Source organism: Salmo trutta, unplaced genomic scaffold, assembly GCF_901001165.1.
Source record: "Salmo trutta unplaced genomic scaffold, fSalTru1.1, whole genome shotgun sequence".
In the NCBI taxonomy this organism is placed as follows: domain Eukaryota; kingdom Metazoa; phylum Chordata; class Actinopteri; order Salmoniformes; family Salmonidae; genus Salmo; species Salmo trutta.
In genome coordinates, this window is record NW_021822857.1 from 4,623 (window position 1) to 24,872 (window position 20,250).

General features: G+C 41.4%; 1 long non-coding RNA gene and 1 gene segment (V, D, J or C); both read left to right on the forward strand.

Annotated features, from left to right (window-relative positions):
• Positions 1–17,956: 17,956 nt before the first annotated feature.
• On the forward strand, positions 17,957–18,638 carry LOC115185821 (T cell receptor beta variable 18-like; the record flags this gene model as incomplete). The annotated part of the segment is given in 2 exon segments: positions 17,957–18,106; positions 18,298–18,638. Coding segments are annotated over 2 exon segments (390 nt in total), but the record flags the coding sequence as incomplete, so codon positions are not given.
• Positions 18,639–19,642: 1,004 nt separating this feature from the next.
• On the forward strand, positions 19,643–19,993 carry LOC115185826 (uncharacterized). The gene is made up of 2 exons (XR_003875407.1): positions 19,643–19,842; positions 19,944–19,993. It is a non-coding gene; the product is annotated as an uncharacterized LOC115185826 (long non-coding RNA).
• The last annotated feature ends 257 nt before the right edge of the window (positions 19,994–20,250 follow it).

Below are 20,250 nucleotides of genomic sequence, written 5' to 3' on the forward strand. Positions count from 1 at the left end.
CAGGAGACTGAAGAATTAAGATATTAGATTAACTGACCCCAGGCTGCAGCCACGGTCTAAATGGTCAACGAACCCCAAAATAAAACACAAGGTTGAAGACAAAGGAATCATTTTCTACCCAAGCTATTGATGAGTAGCTGTGTCTATGCGGGTGAATTCAAGCCGAACCACCTAGCCTCCAATCTTCATCGAATCGTGGTATCTACGCTGTTTCATTCCTAAGCTGTGAGCTCTGAGCTACAGAGCTGTCTGTCCTCAGACGACACTATCAGAGAAAGGGGGAGAAGTCAGACCATTAAGCCAAGAAGGACACTGACATCGTGAGGACAACCAGAGAGTTGCGCCGGAGAAGTGCGTCGTTGAGAAGCCTAAGCGACCCACGCGGAGCTTCCCTTTGAGACCTCCAACACGTAATTACATCATTATATTCTGACCCATAAGAGCGGCAGTTCGGGGGAAGGCTAGGTTTTAAATAAGCATAGCTGACAAATGAACGCAAATGTATATTTCTCTCGTGTACTTTCTTTGTTTCTCTCTCTTTTAAATCCCCATTTTGGGTAATGCGCCATAGTGTGTTGGCCCGTTATACTAAGTCCTAATCAATAGCCTAGACTGTGTTTTGTGTATGTGTATTTTTATCATCATTTTAGCTTGCTAGTAAATAAATAATCAACTAAGATTGGTGTGGTAAACTCGTTGGTGGAGCCCGGGTTCGTGCAGATTCCCGGATTATGCGACGTTTAGAAATGAGACATTAGAGGAAATTGATTAATTAGCGACTGTTGTAAAATCGATATTCTGATATTCTTTGAGTTAATTTGGGAAATAGAAACTCAGTAAAACTAATTTTCCCATGGTGCCCCAGGTTAATGAGTTAATAATTGCTTGATTTATTGCTTGATTCATTTAATCACGCAATTATAAACTGTTAATCATTTGATGATCAACAGTCGTCACATTAACTAATACAACTTCACGACAACATTAAAACATGAAATGACCTATGGCATTGATAAGACCTCACTCAGAGATAAACAAAAATAATAAACATTCAAAATTGGTGAATATTTCCTTTAAACATCAATCAACTAACTCCAGATAGCAGTGCATCAGATATCCCTCTCTGCTCTACTAAACCCTGCTTCCTGTCCCACATAGACTCCTCCTGCAGGGTTCATCTCAGGTCTCTGATGTTTTAGATGTTCTCATAAGGAGGCAGCATCCCTCTATAAGATCACTGAGATGAGTTGATGAGAAGCCATCTGTAATTCATGTGGAGTGGTTTGTCTGTCTCATTCTTTCTGTCTCCTTAACAGTGAGTCAACATGATCAGAATTCTTATCTCCATCACCATGGGTTACACAGCCTGGGCTGCAGGTATTCAGATCATTGATTTCATCAACTACTAATATCCTCAATTGATAGTTTTTTTATCTTTCAGGTCAATATGTTTCTTTATATGTTGTTTCACCTTTTTCTTTCTCTCTCTCTCTCTCTCTCTCTCTCTCTCTCTCTCTCTCTCTTCTCTCTCTCTCTCTCTCTCTCTCGCTCTCTGTCTCTTTCTCCAGGTTCTTCTCTCAGTAACCAGGTTCACCAGAGTCCTGCATCCCTGTACAAGAAACAGGGAAAGTCGGCTAAGACGGAGTGTTCACATAGTATATCAAGCTATAATCGTATCCTCTGGTACAAGCAATCCAACTACAGAGAATTAGTGTTTTTAGGATACATGCTATTGAAAGCTGGATATCCTGAGGCTGGATTTGATATAGAAGGAGATGCTAATGCAGGTGGTACCAGCACCTTAACCATCAATCAACTAACTCCAAATAGCAGTGCTGTGTATTACTGTGCTGCTAGTTTACACAGTGCATCAGATCTCCCTCTCTGCTCTACAAAAACCTCCTCCCTGGTGTACTGTAGACTAATCACACCTGTATTAACATCACACTGTATCTGACTCTGATTCAATGCCAAAACACTCACCAGCTGGTCTAACAGAAAGGGGAGGTTCCCTCTGATATACAGGAGACCATGATACAGTATGGTATGATATCATGTCTTTCCTGTAGGTGGAGTTACAGCTCAACAAATCCATGTGGACTCACCAGACACAGTACCACAGTAAACGATGGTATGTAGTAAGGAGTCTGAGAGTTGAAGATCCATGTCCTTTGAATGTTCATCTTGACTCAGTGTTGAACTATGAATCTTTCGCTGTTGGATATTTTTCACCTCTGAACGTGAATCTCTTCATTATTCTTGAACACAGATTAGATACCGTCTAAAATAATCTATAATTCCATATATTTCCTCAATGACTACAGTGGTTATAACAAACAGGTCTCTCTCTCCTCTTCTGTAACAGGTGAACTCCTCTGTTCCAGCGTTCTTCAGTCTCCATCTTCAGTATTTCAGAGTTCTGGAGAAACTGCTGTCCTGTCCTGTTTACACACTCTCCCCAGCTACAACACCATACTGTGGTATCAGCAGGTGGAACACACTCTCCCCAGCTACAACACCATACTGTGGTATCAGCAGGTGGAACACTCTCTCCCCAGCTACAACACCATACTGTGGTATCAGCAGGTGGAACACACTCTCCCCAGCTACAACACCATACTGTGGTATCAGCAGGTGAAGCTGCTCTAATATCCCAGCTGGCATTGAAGAATCGGCAAAAGTATATTACGCCGTATCCGTCTACCGGATTTAAGCCTACATGGCCGGCATCTTTCCAGAATCCCCCCAGAAGCGACCAAATGCAAATTTAAATTATTGTATTCAAATTTACCCAATTTAGTAATTAAAATATTACTTTTATAATTTTATACATATCCACAATAAAACATTTTGTGTCGGAGGAAACAACATACACCTGGTGAACGTGTGTGCGCCTGGCCCGCTACAAGAGTCGCTACAGCGTGATGGTACAAGGACATCCCTGCCATCCAAACCCTCCCCTAACTCGGACAACGCTGAGCTAATTGTGCGTCTCCTCATGGGTCTCCTGGTCGTGGCCGTCAAGGGTCTCAAATCAGCATCTGTAGCAACACAGTTTGCACTACGATGCAGTGTCTTAGACCGCTGTACCACTCAGGAGACTCCATCCACAAAGTTCTTAATGCTTATCAATTGCCTTACACAAAGTATCAAAATACTAAAATACTACACAGGACATATCCTGTTAGGGCTAGGGGGCAGTATTTACACGGCCGGATAAAAATTGTACCCGATTTAATCTGGTTACTACTCCTGCCCAGTAACTAGAATATGCATATAATTATTGTCTTTGGATAGAAAACACCCTAAAGTTTCTAAAACTGTTTGAATGGTGTCTGTGAGTATAACAGAACTCATATGGCAGGCAAAAACCTGAGAAGATTCCATGCAGGAAGTGGCCTGTCTGACAAGTTGTTGTTCTTCTTGCCTCTGTTTATTGAAGACTGAGGATCTTTGCTGTAACGTGACACTTCCTGCGGCTCCCATAGGCTCTCAGAGCCCGGGAAAAAGCAGAACGATATCGAGGCAGCCCCAGGCTGAAACACATTATCGCTTTTGACAAGTGGCCGATCAGAGGACAATGGGCTTAGGCGCGTGCCCGAGTTGACCCCATGCTTTATTTTCTTTCGTCTGTTTACCTAATTGCAGATTCCCGGTCGGAAAATTATCGCTTTTTTACGAGAAAAATTGCATAAAAATTGATTTTAAACAGCGGTTGACATGTTTCGAAGTACGGTAATGGAATATTTAGAATTTTTTTGTCACGAAATGCGTCGTGCGCGTGACCCTTATTTACACTTCGGATAGTGTCTTGAACGCACGAACAAAACGCCGCTGTTTGTATATAACTATGGATTATTTTGAACCAAACCAACATTTGTTATTGAAGTAGAAGTCCTGGGAGTGCATTCTGATGAAGAACACCAAAGGTAATCAAACTTTTCTAATAGTAAATCGGAGTTTGGTGAAGGCTAAACTTGCTGGGTGTCTAAATAGCTAGCCCGTGATGCCGGGCTATCTACTTAGAATATTGCAAAATGTGCTTTCACCGAAAAGCTATTTTAAAATCGGACATATCGAGTGCATAGAGGAGTTCTGTATCTATAATTCTTAAAATAATTGTTATGCATTTTGTGAACGTTTATCGTGAGTAATTTACTAAATTGTTAGTAAATTCGCCGGAAGTTTGCGGGGGGTACGCTAGTTCTGAACGTCACATGCTAATGTAAAAAGCTGGTTTTTGATATAAATATGAACTTGATTGAACAAAACATGCATGTATTGTATAACATAATGTCCCAGGTGTGTCATCTGATGAAGATCATCAAAGGTTAGTGCTGCATTTAGCTGTCTTCTGGGTTTTTGTGACATTATATGCTAGCTTGAAAAATGGGTGTCTGATTATTTCTGGCTGGGTACTCTGCTGACATAATCTAATGTTTTGCTTTCGTTGTAAAGCCTTTTTGAAATCGGACAGTGTGGTTAACGAGAGTCTTGTCTTTAAAATGCTGTAAAATAGTCATATGTTTGAGAAATTGAAGTAATAGCATTTCTAAGGTATTTGAATAACGCGCCACAGGATTCCACTGGCTGTTACGTAGGTGGGACGATTTTGTCCCGCCGGCCCTAGAGAGGTTAAAGAAATTTATTTTTAAATGTTAAATGTATTTTTTGATTACAGAAACAATGAGAAAAATGGATAAATAAATAATGAAATGTTAATATAAAGCAGACCGTGTAATCATCTGCCAGAGAGTAGCCACATTGGCCCGAGCCCCAAGTAATACATTTGGGCCAGATAACTCACACCGGAATCCCCAGAGACCCAAGTAATACTTTGGGCCAGATAACCTCTCTTGGGTAGTGGGCAGTATTTTGACATCCGGATGAAAAGCGTTTTTTATATCGCAATTTCTGACTTTCGTGTCGCACCTGCCTGGTTGAAATATGTTTTTCATGTGTTTGTATGCAGGGAGCCTCCTCAGATATCCTCAGATTGCTGTCCTGAGCTGTCCTCAGATAATCGCATGGTTTGCTTTCGCCGTAAAGCCTTTTTGAAATCTGACACCACGGCTGGATTAACAAGAAGTTAAGTTATATTTGGATGTATTACACTTGTGTTTTTATGAAAGTTTAATATTTATAATACTGTAGTTAGAATTTCGCACTCTGCAAATTCAACGGATGCTGGCCAGGAGGGACGCTACCACCTGCCCATAAGAAGATAACTCACACCGGAGTCGGCACGAGCTCAATCCCCACATCCTAGCCATAAGTAATACTGCCGAAGGCGGCCCAGACTTGGGCCACATGACATCGGCCGAGTCTTACTCTCAGCTGGAATCGGCCCAGATCCACTGTGTTAGCTGGGATATCTACCATGATGGGGTATACATAAGCATGAACGTCAACAAGCAGTACAACATTACAGATAATAAACTTGATATCTCTAATATTGTATAGCTTTGGAATCGAGACATTACATACTTTCGAGGAAAATAGGAAAGTTTCTCATCTCATATTCTGACTTTGAGAAGGGTTTGCGTGATGTTTAGTTTAGCAACCGCGTGACGCAGCATAACAACATGAACGCGATTGGTCGATAGTCTGCTGGGTGGGGCGTTTGGTACACCAATGGGATTCCTACCTCCTTTCTCTAATATCTTTGGCAACGCTGTTTCAGCTGTTATGCTTGTTTTAGATGATGATTTAAAATGCATAGTTCATAAAAATCATTGTGCTGCCATATTTCTAGACCTTTCCAAGGCATTCAACACCATTGAACATTCCCTACTCATTCAAAAATGATTTGAAATGGGCCTGGACAATAAGTCTTGCAAATGGTTTAAGAGCTTTCTGACAGACAAGACACAATGTGTGCGTTCTGATGGTGTTGAGTCTAGTTATTAGGTGTACCGCAGGGGTCAGTATTGGGACCAGTTCTCTTTACTATTCATATTAATAATATTGGTCTTTGTATTAAATCCCTTCATATTAATCTGTATGCAGATGGTATGGTTATGTATGCCATAGCACCGATTGTTAAAGCTACAGTGCCTTCAGAAAGTATTTATACCCCTTGACTTCTTCCACATTTTGTTGTGTAAGAACCTGAATTCAAAATGGACTAAATAAATATATTTGTTCACCCATCTATACACATTACCCCTTAATGACAAAGTGAAAACATGTTTTATAAGTATTTAATTTACATAAGTATCCACACCTGTGAATCAATACTATGTAGAAGCACCTTTACAGCTGTGAATCTTTCTAGGTACGTCTCAAAGAGCTTTCCACACCTGGAATGTGCAATTTTTGCCCATTATTATTATTTTAAAAATTCTTCAAGCTCTGTCAAATTGGTTGTTAATCATTGCCATCAAAATAAAGAGAGTCACACACTCCATATATAAGCTCCCAATAATTTATTGGGGATTTACCAACGTTTCGGCATCACTTTGCATCGTCATGTTAATCAATGCTAGACAACCATTTTCAGGTCTTGCTATAGATTTTCATGCAGATTTATGTCAAAACTGTAGCTTTGCTTCTCAGGAACATTCTCTGTATTCTTGGTAAGCAAAGCGACTCCAGTGTAGATTTGGACTTGTGTTTTCAGTTATTGTACTGCTGAAAGGTATGTTTCAGCTCCCAGTGTTTGGTGAAAAGGAGACTGAACCACATTTTTCTCTAAGATTTTGCGACTGCTTAGCTCCACACTGTATTTTTATCCTAAGAAACTCACCAGTCCTTAAATATTACAAGCATTCGCATAACATGATGCAGCCACCACTATGCTTGAAAATATGGATAGTTGTACTCAGTAATGTGTTTTATTGGATTTGCCCCAAACATAACACAGTTGTCGCTATTGTGCTCTAATGTGACTAGAATGACGTTGTATGCACCATCCAACTTTCCGAGAAATAGACATGTATAATATCGGTAGAAAACTTACATTCTTGTTAATCTAACTGCAGTGTCCAATTAACAGTAGCAATTACAGTGAAAAAATACCATGCTATTGTTTGAGGAGAGTCCACAACAACAAAACACTTTTATCACGGCAACTGGTTTGATACATTCTCCTCTGAAGGTAAATTATGTACTTACATTCAGTAATCTTGCTCTGATTGGTCATCCTGAGGGTCCCAGAGATAAAATGTAGCATAGTTTTGTTTGATAAAAACCAGTATTAAGTTCTACAGTTTGACCCCACTGCTGTCTCTGGATCCACACCCACCCCGTCCGGCCATCTTGATGTGTGAATGTTAGTGTATAAGCTAATGATCCATCATGTATGACATTTCTGGGAGTGTGTAAACTTTAACTTGTTATTACCATATAATTTTCTATGTTCTCTATAGTTATGTACTTGAAATGTATCAATTGACCAAAATGGCACAGTTGGGCAAACCCTGACAGACTTGATACAGAATATTGTGCAGAATGTAATTCTTCAATGGATCAGTCTGAAACGTTACAAACCCACTACTGCCATATGGTGGATAACATCTATATTACACCTAGACTCCTATCTGAAGATATGGCCATTCTCTTGCATTGCAAAGATGAAACATTTTTTGGGAGGGGAAAACGCATGTTTTTTTTGTATTATCCTGTTTACCAGAGATAATGTGTTATATTCTCCTACATTAATTTCACATTTCCCACAAACTTAAAGTGTTTCCTTTGAAATGGTACCAATAATATGCATATCCTTGCTTCAGGTCCTGAGCTACAGGCAGTTAGATTCAGGTATGTCATTTTAGGAGAACATTTAATAAAAGGGTCCGATCCATAATTTATTACACAGAACAAAACGTATAAGATCTCCAAAGCCTGTATTAACTCTGACCTTATATCCCAAAACCCCATTATTTTCCCCCTTCATTTCTCCCATAGCAATGGTCAATGAACCAGAGGTAGAAAATGCTGACTCACTTCCGTGTTTTAGGACTACAAGCTGGCGAGCTCTATAGGATAGAATATAATATGTAAGAGCTGATGGTCTCATCATGGACTGTAGGGGGACCTCTAACTTTAATAATGTGAATGTCTCTACAGTCTGAACCACTAATTAGCATGATGTATTCAGATGATCAGTCCCTCCCACTTCACTGACATGTTGAATATGGTGGAACCTGCCGTGGTCTACTGATTGGCATCTATTCATCTATGTGACACTCCTCTTGTTTTATATACATTGATACCAGACTCTTTCCAGCACTCTCACATATAACGTGATCAAACATGTTCACATTTCTCTTCACTGTTACTGTCTCACTGCTCTATGCTGCAGGTACAGTTTCATAATGTTTCATTTATTTAACCAGGAAAGTTAAGAACAAAATTCTTATTTACAATGAAAGAAATCTCTAGTTGTCAATATTGATGTTTCCAAGCTATGTTCACTTCACCTGAGTCTTGATGTATTCAGGTCTAACTGTACCTAACTCTATTGATTTCATTCTAACTGTATCCTTACAGGTCTTGTTGAGGGGAATGAAGTCACTCAGATACCCACCATACTCTGGGGACTGAAAGACAGGGATGCTATGATGAACTGCAGTCACACATTGGATATAAGACCATCCAGATGTACTGGAACAGACAGCTTCCAGGAGAGGGAATGAAGCAGGTAGTTTACACTACTTCCAGTTCCAAACCGAGTATTCAGGGGATTTCAGTGAAGACAAATTCTCAGCCAAGAAGGACCGTAGTTGAGAGTGGATCTTTCACAGTGAAGAAGTTGGAGACAGGAGACAGCGGGCATGTACTTCTGTGCTGTGAGCCAACACAGTGATACAGACAACAAGTACAGCTGTACAAAAACCCCAGTATTTCAACAGGATGTATATAATATGTAAAGAGATGGTCTCATCACATACTGTAGGGGGACCTCTAACTCTAGTTCTTCTAATGTCTCTAGTTATTTCACCTCTAGCCTCCCCCCCCTCTCTTTATACTCTCTCCTCTTTCCTCTCTCTCTCTCCCCCGCACTCCCCCCCTCTATGTCTCTTTCTCCCCCCCCACCCCATCTTTCTCTCTCCCCCTTTCACTGTCTCTCTCTCTCTCTCTCTCTCTCTCTTCTCTCTCCTCTCTCTCTCTCTCGCTCTCTCTGGCTTTCTCTCTCTCTCTCACTCTCTCTCTCTCTCTCTCGTCCTCTCTCTGGCTTCATCTTTCCTCTCTCTCTCTCTCTCTCTCTCTCTCTCTCTATATATTATATATATATATATATATATAGTCTATCTCTCTGCTTTCTCTCTTCTCTCTCTTTTTGTTCCCTCACTTTTCTGGAGGAGGGAATACCCTGGGGGTTTGTGGGTAACTATGATGACTAGGCTGAATATTGGCTGGTTTTCAAACTGCCAGTCCTCCCTCTACTTCTCTCTCTCTCTCTCTCTCTCTCTCTCTCTCTCTCTCTCTCTCTCTCTCTCTCTGTGACAGTCTTCTCCCCCCCATTTTTTGGTTCTTTGGACAAGATGAAGAACCCTTTACTAAAATCAGTTCTAAAGGTTAGAAATCAATGCTAACAAAAGCATTCCGTTTTAATGTGTTGATATCCATATTAATGATGCTGCTACATGATTTTGCCTGGTCAGTAAAATGTCTCACCAACATCTGACACCATTAGAAAGAGGAAGATTGAATTCATATTTTGCAACATTGTTGCCGAGGTCTGGTTAATACAAACCTGTGCTGTTACAAACTAAATGCTAGCTGGAAGCAAAAGGAAATACTGTGTTTAATAAAATCATACGCTCTTAGATAAAAAGGTTATATATAGAACCTTTTGGTCAATTAAACATTTTATTCACATTCAAAAAACAACTGTCAATCCATTCCACTGTTTTTTATTTAATAACAGAAGTCAGTTAAGAACAAATTGTTATTTACAATAACAGCCTGGGAACAGTGGGTTAACTGCCTTGTTCAGGGGAAAAACAACATATTTTAACTTGTCAGCTCTGGGATTTGATCGTGCAATCTTTTGGTTACTAGTCCAACGCTCTAACCACAAGGCTACCTGCCACCCAGTGCTGACAATGGAAGAGGAAGGTGGTAAAACATGCAAGTAGCCTACCAATAAGCACATTCTTTCTCAATGTATTAAGGTAAGCAAAGTTGACTATTTAATTGAATATATGAAGTCATAGTCATATGATAAACTATAGGCTAGATAAATAAAGTAGAAACATTATTAGAATTTGAGCATGTTTGTGAGCTAGCTAGCAAACTAACTTAGCTAGCTCAATATAAAAAATATAGGCTACTTTAATTCGCCTCTAGTTATTCCCCTCTAGCCTGCCCCCCCCCTTTACACACTCTCCTCTCTCTCTCTCTCTCTCTCTCTCTCTCTCTCCTCTCTCTCTCTCTCTCCCTCTCTCTCTCTCTCCTCTCATCCCTCTCTCTCTCCTCTCTCTCTCTCTCTCTCTCTCTCTCTCCTCTCTCCTCTCTCCTCTCTCTCTCTCTCTTCATCCATCCGTCCAGTAGAGAGTCAGTCATCATGACCAGAGCTTTCATCACGTTCACACTCTCACTGTTCAGGATAACAGCTAATAATAACATGTCTGTAGAATGTATGTAAATCCTGAAAACACTAGCAACTAACAGACGTGTCTAAATAATGATTCTTTCTGTTTTAAATATTATTTTATTGTTTTCTTCACAGGACGTTCTCTCTGCAGTAAAGTCCACCAGGTTCCCTCAGCACTATTGGGAAGTCCCAATGTTGCAGTGATACTGGTATGCAGCCATACTACTAGTTAATACAATACTATATTATAGTACCAGCAGTCAGTAGATGATACTAGTCTGAAACTGATTGGATATGTGTATTATAAAAGTCAGACAGTTGAAGGTTCATTTAAAGAGCATTTTGAAATCCTTGGAAATGGATCGAAAGAAGCATCTCTTCAGCTTGTGTTCTGACCTGAAGTCAGTGCAGTGTATTACTGTTCTGTCCTGAAGTCAGTGCAGCGTATTATTGTTCTGACCTGAAGTCAACACAGTGATGTATAGACCCTTCTCTCTTCTACAAACCCCCTTCTGATCCTTTACTCCATAACTGTAGTGTACATCAACACCCAGCAAACCTGCTATCCACCACTGTAGATGTCTGAGCACATGGAGGAAGTTGATATCAAACCTCTATACCAAATAATGTGCTTGTTGTTGTCTGAAGAAACGGTTCAGGTATTTCTTCAAATTACAGCCTATTTCTAGTGTGAAGACTTCAGAATCTATAACACAGATCAAATCTAAAGACTAAAAAAGACAAATACTTTCAATGATGTAGATACCGGTATGTTCCACAATACACCTTTAAGTTGAACAGGAGACCTGTAGGTGAACAAGGGATCTGCTTGAATATCAATACAACTTCTGACGTCAAAGTGATGTCATTTCCTTCCCCTCCGGCAGCTCAGTTCAGCTCCCCTTCTCTATTGACTTATTCTCCTCTCCCCCTATGGGCTCTGGTCTAAGGTAGTGCACTAGAAAGGGAATAGGGTGCCATTTGGGATGCTGACATACATTTGACACTCCCACTAGATGACATCACATCTCTGACTATCTGAAAACCCTTTCTCCTTGTCCATGTGACTCTTCTCTCCAGAACCATCAACATGATCAAGCTTCTCATACATGTAGCAACTCTACCACTATGGGTGACAGGTACTAAATCCCTCATGAAAGATAGATTTACTACTGAAATATATTGCTGTCTATATGCTGAGTAATTTTGTATATTTCATATTGTCTGTTTTCATCCACAGGGCTGTTACAAACAAACAAAGTTTACCAGACTCCTACTGCAATACTAAAAGGACCTGAAGATAAAGTTCAACTCACCTGCAGCCACACTGATCCAAATTACAACATGATACTGTGGTACCAACAGTCAGCCCAAAACACTGCTCTGAAACTCATTGGGTATGTGTGGAACACCAGTCCAACGGTGGAAGATTCTTTTAAAGGGCGTTTTAATGTCAGTGGAGATGCTGCAGCTAATAAAATGGCGTATCTACATTTTCCCAAACTGACAGAAGCTGAAGACAGTGCAGTGTATTTCTGTGCTGCTAGTGAAGCACAGTGTTTCACTATACCCTCTCTCCTCTACAAAAACCCTCTCTGATCCTCTCATATAATACTGACTACAGCTCTATACACCTGCACCTGTCTTCAACCACTTCAACAACACTTTGCTATGAACCATTTGATATCAAACAGATGGTAATGATACTGTTATAAGTGGCTAGTTTAGATCATTTATGTGCACTTCATCAGTTCTCCACCTGGATGGAGTTTTTCTCAACACACATTGGTCAAAAGTAGGGTGTCATTTGGGATTCAGATGCTTTTGGGATGGAAACGTGTGTTGGCCAGGGCCGGTGGTATGGGAGGACCCTAGGGGGTCTGAGACAGGGTCGGTGGTATTGGAGGGCCCTTGGGGGCCTGGGCCAGGGAATGTGGTATGGGAGAGCCCTTGGGGTCCTGGTCCTGGTGACCTTCTGTCTCCATATGTGTAGACCATGTATCTGATGCTGTCTGGACAAAAAGAGTATGGAGTGTCATACGTTTTATGTCCAGACATCATCAGATAAAAGGGCTACATACTGTATTGAGGGACTGAGCGTGGGTGAATGAATGTGTGTGTATATTTACATGTGTGCATGTGAAGAGTGTCAGTATCATCGTGTGTCTGAGTGGTAGAGACCTGAGGATGGCTGAGTGGTAGAGACCTGAGGATGGCTGAGTGGTAGAGACCTGAGGATGGCTGAGTGGTAGAGACCTGAGGATGGCTGAGTGGTGGAGACCTGAGGATGGCTGAGTGGTAGAGACCTGAGGATGGCTGAGTGGTGGAGACCTGGGGATGGCTGAGTGGTGGAGACCTGGGGATGGCTGAGTGGTGGAGACCTGGGGATGGCTGAGTGGTGGAGACTTGGAGATGGCTGAGTGGTGGAGTCTTGGGGATGGCTGAGTGGTAGAGACTTGGGGATGGCTGAGTGGTAGAGACTTGAGGATGGCTGGGATGGCTTAGTCACCAGGCAGACCACTGACAAACTGAGCTACAAACTCTGCCCAGAGACAGGAGACGCCTCAATCCGCTTTCTGAAGGCTTTAGAGAGCCAATGGAAGCCTTAGAAAGTGCTACGTAAAAGCACAGATACTGTAGTTTCGATAGAGAACCAAAAGAAGAACTACATATTCTCAGACAGGCCACTTCCTGCTTGGAATTTTCTCAGGTTTTTGCCTGCCATATGAGTTCTGTTATACTCACAGACACCATTCAAACAGTTTTAGAAACTTCAGAGTGTTTTCTATCCAAATCTACTAATAATATGCATATTCTCGTTTCTAGGCAAGAGTAGTAACCGGTTTAAATCGGGTACGTTTTTCATCCGGCCGTGAAAATACTGCCCCCTATCCTAGAAAGGTTAACGAGGGTCTTGTCTTTAAAATGGTGTAAAATAGTCGTATGTTTGAAAAATTGAAATTATTGCATTTTTGAGGTTTTTGTATTTTGCGCCACGTTCTTCCATTGGATATTGTCGAGGCGTTCCGCTAGATGTAAGAAGTTAAAGTTAGCAGGCTGGGGCTAGTAGAAGCTCCTGCTCCGACGTCCAGCAAAGGTCGGTTAGGGGCACAGCGGATGGAGTTACGTCGGCAGACCAGTCGTGCTGGAATGGAGGGGCTTCGTATCGACAAAGGGTCCAGGCCAGTTGGCGAAAGAGGTATTGTGGTTGTAGTAATTTTGTTTGCTAGCCGGGAGATGCGCTTGGCTCACGGCTAACTGGTGCTAGCTTCAGGACAGGGGCGTTAGCCACTATAGCTACTCGGTAGCAGCTAGCAGGCAGCGATGATCCGATGCAAAGGTCCAGAGCTTTCAGCAAGGATCCGGTGGACTAGTGGAGTTCTAGCCGTGTTGGGGAAGAGTCCGGGAGGCATCAGCTGTGTAGCTGAGTGATCATAGGGTCCACTGAGCGGGCCGGGAGGTTAAAACATGAAATAACCCATGGCATTGATAATACCTCACTCAGAGATCCACAAAAATAATATAACATTCAAAATGAGTGAATATTTCCTTTAACCATCAATCAACTACCTCCAGATAGCAGTGCATCAGATCTCCCTCTCTGCTCTACTAAACCCTGCTTCCTGTCCCACATAGACTCCTCCTGCAGGGTTCATCTCAGGTCTCTGATGGTTTAGATGTTCTCATAAGGAGGCAGCATCCCTCTCTAAGATCACTGAGATGAGTTGATGAGAAGCCACCTCTAATTCATGTGGAGTGGTTTGTCTGTCTCATTCTTTCTGTCTCCTTAACAGTGAGTCAACATGATCAGAATTCTTATCTCCATCACCATGGGTTACACAGCCTGGGCTGCAGGTATTCAGATCATTGATTTCATCAACTGCTACTTTCCTCAGTTGATTGGTTTTATGTTTCAGGTGAATATGTTTCTTTATTTGTTGTTTCACCTCTTTGTTTCTGTCTGTCTCTCTTTCTGTCTCTCTCTGTCTGTCTTTCTCTGTTTCTCTCTGTCTCTCCCTCTCACTCTCTCTGTCTCTCTGTCTCACACTCTCTCTCTCTGTCTCACTCTCTCTCTCTCTGTCTCTCTGTGTCACTCTCTCTATCTCGATCTCTCCAGGTTCTTCTCTCAGTAGCCAGGTTCACCAGAGTCCTGCATCCCTGTACAAGAACCAGCGAGAGTCGGCTAAGACGGAGTGTTCACATAGTATATCAGGCTACAATCGTATCCTCTGGTACAAGCAATCCAAATTCAGAGAATTAGTGTTTCTAGGATACATGATAGCGAAAACTGCAAATCCTGAGGTTGGATTTGATATAGAAGGAGATGCTAGTGCAGGTGGTACCAGCACCTTAACCATCAATCAACTAACTCCAAATAGCAGTGCTGTGTATTACTGTGCTGCTAGTTTACACTGCATCAGATCTCCCTCTCTGCTCTACAAAAACCTCCTCCCTGGTGTACTGTAGACTAATCACACCTGTATTAACATCACACTGTATCTGACTCTGATTCAATGCCAAAACACTCACCAGCTGGTCTAACAGAAAGGGGAGGTTCCCTCTGATATACAGGAGACCATGATACAGTATGGTATGATATCATGTCTTTCCTGTAGGTGGAGATACAGCTCAACAAATCCATGTGGACTCACCAGACACAGTACCACAGTAAACTATGGTGTGTAGTAAGGAGTCTGAGAGTTGAAGATCCATGTCCTTTTGAATGTTCATCTTGACTCAGTGTTGAACTAAGAATCTTTCACTGTTGGATATACTCCTGCGCCCGGCACACCACAGGAGTCACAACAGCATGACGGGACAAGGACATCCCTGCCATCCAAACCCTCCCTAACTCGGACAACGCTGAGCCAATTGTGCGTTGCCTCATGGGTCTCCCGGTGGAGTCCATCACGGGTCTCGAACCAGCATCTGTAGCAACACAGTTTGCACTACAATGCAGTGTCTTAGACCGCTGCACCACTCAGGAGACTCCATCCACAAAGTTCTAAATGCTTATCAATTGCCTTGCACAATGTATCAAAATACTAAAATACTACACAGGACTCTTAAAGAATTTCATTTAAATGTTAATTGTATTTTTTGATCACAGAAACAATGAGAAAATATGGAAGAATAAATAATGAAATGTAATTATATAAAGCAGCCCGTGTAATCATCTGCCAGAGAGTAGCCACAATCAGCCCGAGCCCCAAGTAAAACATTTGGGCCAGATTACTAACACCGGAATCGGCCCGAACTCAATCCCCGCATCCTCGCCATAAGTAGTACTGCTGAAGGCGGACCAGACTCGGGCCACATGATGTCGGCCGAGTCTGACTCTCAGCTGGAATCGGCCCAGATCCACTGTGCTAGCTGGGATATCTACCATGATGGGGTATACATAAGCATGGATTTCATCAACAACAAGTACAACATTACAGATAATAAACTTGATATCTCTAATATTTTGTAGCTTTGGAATCATGACATTACATACTTTCGAGGAAAATAGAAAAGTTTCTAGACTCATATCCTGACTTTGAGAAGGGATTGCGTGATGGTTAGTTTAGCAACCGCATGACGCAACATGACAACATCAACTCGATTGGTCGATAGTCTGCTGGGTGGGGCATTTTGAACACCAATGGGATTCCAATCTCCTTTCTCTAATGTCTTTGGCAACGCTGTTTCAGCTGTTATGCTTGTTTTAGATGATGATTTAAATTGCATAGATCATAAAAATCATTGTGCTGTCATATTTCAAGACCTTTCCAAGGCATTCAACACCATTGAACATTCCCTACTCATTCAAAAACTATCTGAAATGGGTCTGGACAATAAGTCTTGCAAATGGTTTAAGAGCTTTCTGACAGACAGGACACAATGTGTGCATTCTGATGGTGTTGAGTTTAGTTTCCTCGATATTAGGTGTACCACAGGGGTCAGTATTGGGACCAGTTCTCTATTCTATTCATATTAATAATATTGGTCTTTGTATTAAATCCATTCATATTAATCTGTATGCTGATGATATGGTTATGTATGCCATAGCACCTATTGTTGATTAGGGCTAGGTGTCCCGCTAGCGGGACAAAGCCGACAACATCCGGTGAAATTGGAGGGCGCGCAATTCAAATAAATATTCATAATATTAAACATTCATGAACATACAAGTGTCTTATATAATTTAAAAGCTTATCTTCCTGTTAATCTAAATGCGTTGTCAGATACCAAAAAGGCTTTACGGCGAAAGCATACCATGAGATTGTCTGAGGATGGCGCCCCACATCAACATATTTTTTAACCAGCACAGGCTTCACAAAATCACAAATAGCGATTAAATAAATCACTTACCTTTGAAGATCTTCCTCTGTTTGCAATCCCAAGGGTCCCAGCTACAACATGAATGGTCGTTTTGTTCAATAAAATCCTTCTTTATATCCCAAAAAGTCAGTTTAGTTGGTGCCATTGATTTCAGTAATCCACTCGTTCAACAGGCAGACAAAGGAGTCCAAAAAGCAACCGCTAAACTACGTCCAAACAAGTCAAACGATATTTCTATTTAATCCTCAGGTACACTAAAATTTAAATAAACTATAATATTTCACACGGAAAGAAGTATGTTCAATAGGAAAGGCAAATTCATAAGCGTTCGCCATCTGCCTCTCACGCTGAAAGACTAACAAAAACTCCAAATACTTGTTCGTTTTTCAAAAAAGAAGCCTGAAACCTTGAAAAGACTATTGATATATAGTGGAAGCCATTGGAATTGCAATCTGGGTGACGGACATGCGTAGAAACAATAGGTTTACATAATAAGAGCCTGGGAGCTCAAAGGAATAATTTCTGTTCGGATTTTCTTCAGATGTTCGCCTGCCATGTCAATTCTGTTATAGTCTCAGACATTATTTTAACAGTTTTATGAACTTCAAAGTGTTTTCTATTCAAGGTTACCAATTATATGCATATCCTGGCTTCTGGGCCTGAGAAACAGGCAGATTACTTTGGGCACGTCAGTCAGGCATAAATTCAGGAAACTAGACCCTTGCCCAGAGAGGTTTTAAGTTATTGCACAGAACAAAACGTATAAGATCTCCAAAGCCTGTGTTAACTTCAGACCTTATATCCCAAAACCCCATTATTTCCCCCTTCATTTCTCCCATAGCAATGGTCAACGAACCAGAGGTAGAAAATGCTGACTCATTTCTGTGTTTTAGGACTTCAAGCTGGCGAGCTCTATAGGATAGAATATAATATGTAAAGAGCTGATGGTCTCATCATGGACTGTAGGGGGACCTCTAACTTTAATAATGTGAATGTCTCTACAGTCTGAACCACTAATTAGCATGATGTATTCAGATCATCAGTCCCTCCCACTTCACTGACATGTTGAAAATGGTGGAACCTGCCGTGGTCTACTGATTGTCATCTATTCATCTATGTGACACTCCTCTTGTTTTATATACATTGATACCAGACTCTTTCCAGCACTCTCACATATAACGTGATCAAACATGTTCACATTTCTCTTCACTGTTACTGTCTCACTGCTCTGTGCTGCAGGTACAGTTTCATAATGTTTCATTTATTTAACCAGGAAAGTTAAAAGAACAACATTTTTATTTACAATGAAGGACTTCTCTAGTTATAGATATTGATGTTTCCAAGCATATGTTCACTTCACCTGAGTCTTGATGTATTCAGGTCTAACTGTACCTAACTCTATTGATTTCATTCTCACTGTATCCTTACAGGTCTTGTTGAGGGGAGTGAAGTCACTCAGATACCCACCATACTCTGGGGACTGAAAGACAGTGATGCTCCGATGAACTGCAGTCACACTAAGGGTCTAAGCTACTTCCAGATGTACTGGTACAGACAGCTTCCAGGAGAGGGAATGAAGCAGGTAGTTTACACTACTTCCAGTTCCAAACCTGAGTATTCAGAGGATTTCAGTGAAGACAAATTCTCAGCCAAGAAGACTGTAGTTGAGAGTGGATCTTTCACAGTGAAGAAGTTGGAGACAGGAGACAGCGGCATGTACTTCTGCGCTGTGAGCCAACACAGTGATACAGACAACAAGTACAGCTGTACAAAAACCCCAGTATTTCAACAGGATGTAATATAATATGTAAAGAGATGGTCTCATCACATACTGTAGGGGGACCTCTAACTCTAGTTCTTCTAATGTCTCTAGTTATTTCCCCTCTAGCCTGCCCCCCTCTCTTTATACTCTCTCCTCTTTCCTCTCTCTCTCTCCCCCGCAACTCCCCCCCTCTATGTCTCTTTCTCCCCCACCCCATCTTTCTCACTCCCCCTTTCACTGTCTCTCTCTCTCTCTCTCTCTCTCTCTCTCTCTCTCTCTCTTTCTAACTGATTGGATATGTGTATTATAAAAGTCAGACAGTTGAAGGTTTATTTAAAGAGCACTCTGAAATCCTTGGAAATTGTTTGAAATAAGTATGTTTTCAAAATCTTAGAGGCCCTGAAGTCAGTGCAGTAGATTACTGTTCTGACCTGAAGTCAGTGCAGTGTATTACTGTTCTGACCTGAAGTCAGTGCAGTGTATTAGTGTTCTGACCTGAAGTCAGTGCAGTGTATTACTGTTCTGACCTGAAGTCAACACAGTGATGTAGATACCCTTCTCTCTTCTACAAAACTCCATTCTGATCCTTTACTCCATAACTGCAGTGTTCATCAACACCCAGCACAACCTGCTATCCACCGCTGTAGATGTCTGAGCACATGGAGGAATTTGATATCAATCCTCTATACCAAATCATGTGTTTAATGTTGTTATCTTGAAGAAACAGTTCAGGTATTTCTTAAAATTATATCCTATTTCTAGTGTGATGACTGCAGAATCTATAACACAGATCGAATCTAAAGACCAAAAAAGACAAACCCTTTCAATGATGTAGATACCGGTATGTTCCACAATACACCTTTAAGTTGAACAGGAGACCTGTAGGTGAACAAGGGATCTGCTTGAATATCAACACAAGTTCTGATGTCAAAGTGATGTCATTTCCTTCCCCTCCGGCAGCTCAGTTCAGCTCCCCTTCTCTATTGACTTATTCTCCTCTCCCCCCTATGGGCTCTGGTCTAAAGTAGTGCACTAGAAAGGGAATAGGGTGCCATTTGGGATGCTGACATACATTTGACACTCCCACTAGATGACATCACATCTCTGACTATCTGAAAACCCTTTCTCCTTGTCCATGTGACTCTTCTCTCCAGAACCATCAACATGATCAAGCTTCTCATACATGTAGCAACTCTACCACTATGGGTGACAGGTACTAAATCCCTCATGAAAGATAGATTTACTACTGAAATATATTGCTGTCTATATGCTGAGTAATTTTGTATATTTCATATTGTCTGTTTTCATCCACAGGGCTGTCACAAACAGACAAAGTTCACCAGACTCCTACTGCAATACTAAAAGGACCTGAAGATAAAGTTCAACTCACCTGCAGACACACTGATCCAAATTACTACATGATACTGTGGTACCAACAGTCAGCCCAAAACACTGCTCTGAAACTCATTGGGTATGTGAGATACACCATTCCAACGGTGGAAGATTCCTTTAAAGGGCGTTTTAATGTCAGTGGAGATGCTGCAGCTAATAAAATGGTGTATCTACATTTTCCCAAACTGACAGAAGCTGAAGACAGTGCAGTGTATTTCTGTGCTGCTAG